This window comes from Sus scrofa, chromosome 9 (assembly GCF_054392235.1).
Source record: "Sus scrofa isolate SSC_HxYL_T2T_F1_AM1 chromosome 9, Sscrofa_HxYL_maternal_Yorkshire_Landrace_v2.0, whole genome shotgun sequence".
In the NCBI taxonomy this organism is placed as follows: Eukaryota; Metazoa; Chordata; class Mammalia; order Artiodactyla; family Suidae; genus Sus; species Sus scrofa.
This window is the reverse complement of record NC_139391.1, coordinates 3860547-3862428: the sequence shown is the minus strand read 5'-3', so window position 1 is coordinate 3862428 and position 1882 is coordinate 3860547. Positions and strand designations below refer to the sequence as shown.

At 48.8% G+C, this 1882-nt stretch overlaps 1 protein-coding gene across 1 annotated transcript; it reads left to right on the top strand.

Moving 5' to 3' along the window:
* The first annotated feature begins 637 nt into the window (after positions 1–637).
* Positions 638–1597, top strand: LOC146399665 (olfactory receptor 56B2-like). Its single transcript, XM_084978189.1, has one exon. It carries the CDS (start codon positions 638–640, stop codon positions 1595–1597), a length of 960 nt encoding a protein of 319 aa, XP_084834315.1.
* Positions 1598–1882: the final 285 nt, after the last annotated feature.

Below are 1882 nucleotides of genomic sequence, written 5' to 3'. Positions count from 1 at the left end.
TGGTTGTCTGTGGGAGTATCGCTTCCTGACCTTCTCTCTGGAATGAAGCTCACTTGTAGGGAAGGGGTGTCAGGGAGGGGTTCAATGACAAAAGGCAGCGCTGGGAGGGACACAGCTCTAAGTAGAAAGTAACCATTAGGAAAAGAAAGCAGTTGAGCCAGGAAGAGGTCATTGGGGGACCCCAGACATCAGGTGCCATCGAACTCTAACTAGAAGGTACATCTGAGTAGGAAGGTAGGGGGCCAAGGCAGGACATGACAAAATGAAGGCTGCATTATCCCGTTTTTAGCTCTACCTGTATTTCCTAATAGTTAACTCCTGAGTCAGCCTTTTAAGACTTGGGGGCCAGGCAGGACGGAGAGGCTAAAGGAAAGAACTTTTGGTTTAAAACTCAAAGAGTTATAGTCTGGAGCATGGTTTCAACATGACCTGATTATGGAGTTTTTGTGATAATTAGTGCAGCTAACACGCAAAATGCGTTATCCCAGGTTCTGTTTCATTAGAAGAGTCCAGGAAATGGTCATGGTAAGATGAGAACTGCAAGGATGAGCACTCCTCTCCTTCAAGACCAGGAAACAGGCAACGTCAGGGAGAGTATTCAGAGTCCTCACCCTGAATGTTTTTCCTCTTGGTGGAGATGTTCCAGGAGCTCAGCGGTGCCAACAGCTCGAAGGGCCAGGTCTCTGAGTTCGTTCTGATGGGTTTCCCAGGCATTCACACCTGGCAGCACTGGCTCTCTCTGCCCCTGGCGTGGCTCTACCTCTTAGCTCTCAGTGCCAACATCCTTATCCTGATCATCATCAATCACGAGGCAACCCTGCACCAGCCCATGTACCACTTCCTGGGCATCCTGGCGGTGGTAGACATGGGCCTGGCCACCACCATCATGCCCAAGATTTTGGCCATCTTGTGGTTTGATGCCAAGGCCATCAGTCTCCCTGAGTGCTTTCTGCAGATGTATGTCATCCATTGCTTTGTAGGCATGGAGTCGGGCGTCTTTGTCTGCATGGCTATGGATAGATATGTAGCCATTTGTCGACCACTACACTATACATCCATAGTTACAGGATCTTTTGTGGTCAAAGCAACGGTGTTCATGGCACTGAGAAGCTGCTTACTTACCATCCCAGTGCCTGTGTTGGCTGCCCAGAGACAATACTGCTCCAGAAACGAAATTGAGCACTGTCTGTGCTCGAATCGTGGGGTCACCCGCCTCGCCTGTGATGACAGGACCATCAACAGCATGTACCAGCTCCTTCTGGCTTGGACACTCATGGGAAGTGACTTGGGTTTGATTATGTTGTCATATGCTTTGATACTTCACTCTGTGCTGAAGCTGAACTCAGCCGAAGCTGCATCCAAGGCCCTAAGCACCTGCACGTCCCACCTCATCCTAATCCTGTTCTTCTACACAGCCATCGTTGTCATTTCCGTCACCCACAGTGCAGCAGTGACGGTTCCCCTCATCCCAGTCCTACTCAATGTGCTGCACAATGTCATTCCTCCTGCCCTCAACCCCGTGGTCTATGCACTCAAGAACAAGGAGCTCAGACACGGCTTGTATAAGGTTCTTAAGCTGAAAGTCAAGGACAACTAACTCATAGAAGATACTCACGTTTTGATGTCTCCAGATACCTGCCCAATAGGACATCTAATGAGTGCCTAATGGAGAAGAACAGAAAAGTGGTCACTCTGAAGCTTTTTGCTTCTTATAATGAATCTGTGGCACCGCCTCAAGGTTAAAATAAAGCAACGGTGATGGTCCTATCTGAAATCCTTGGGTTTCAAGCAAGGGTTTACACAAAAGGAGGAAGGTGTTGATGTTTGTTGAGATGTGTATTGATCCCAAGGGAAACGGACGTGAACTATGACACCTGCGTCT

Coding starts and splice junctions, on each gene's coding strand:
- LOC146399665 (XM_084978189.1), top strand. CDS start 638: ATGTTCCAGGAGCTCAGCGGTGCCAACAGCTCGAAGGGCCAGGTCTCT.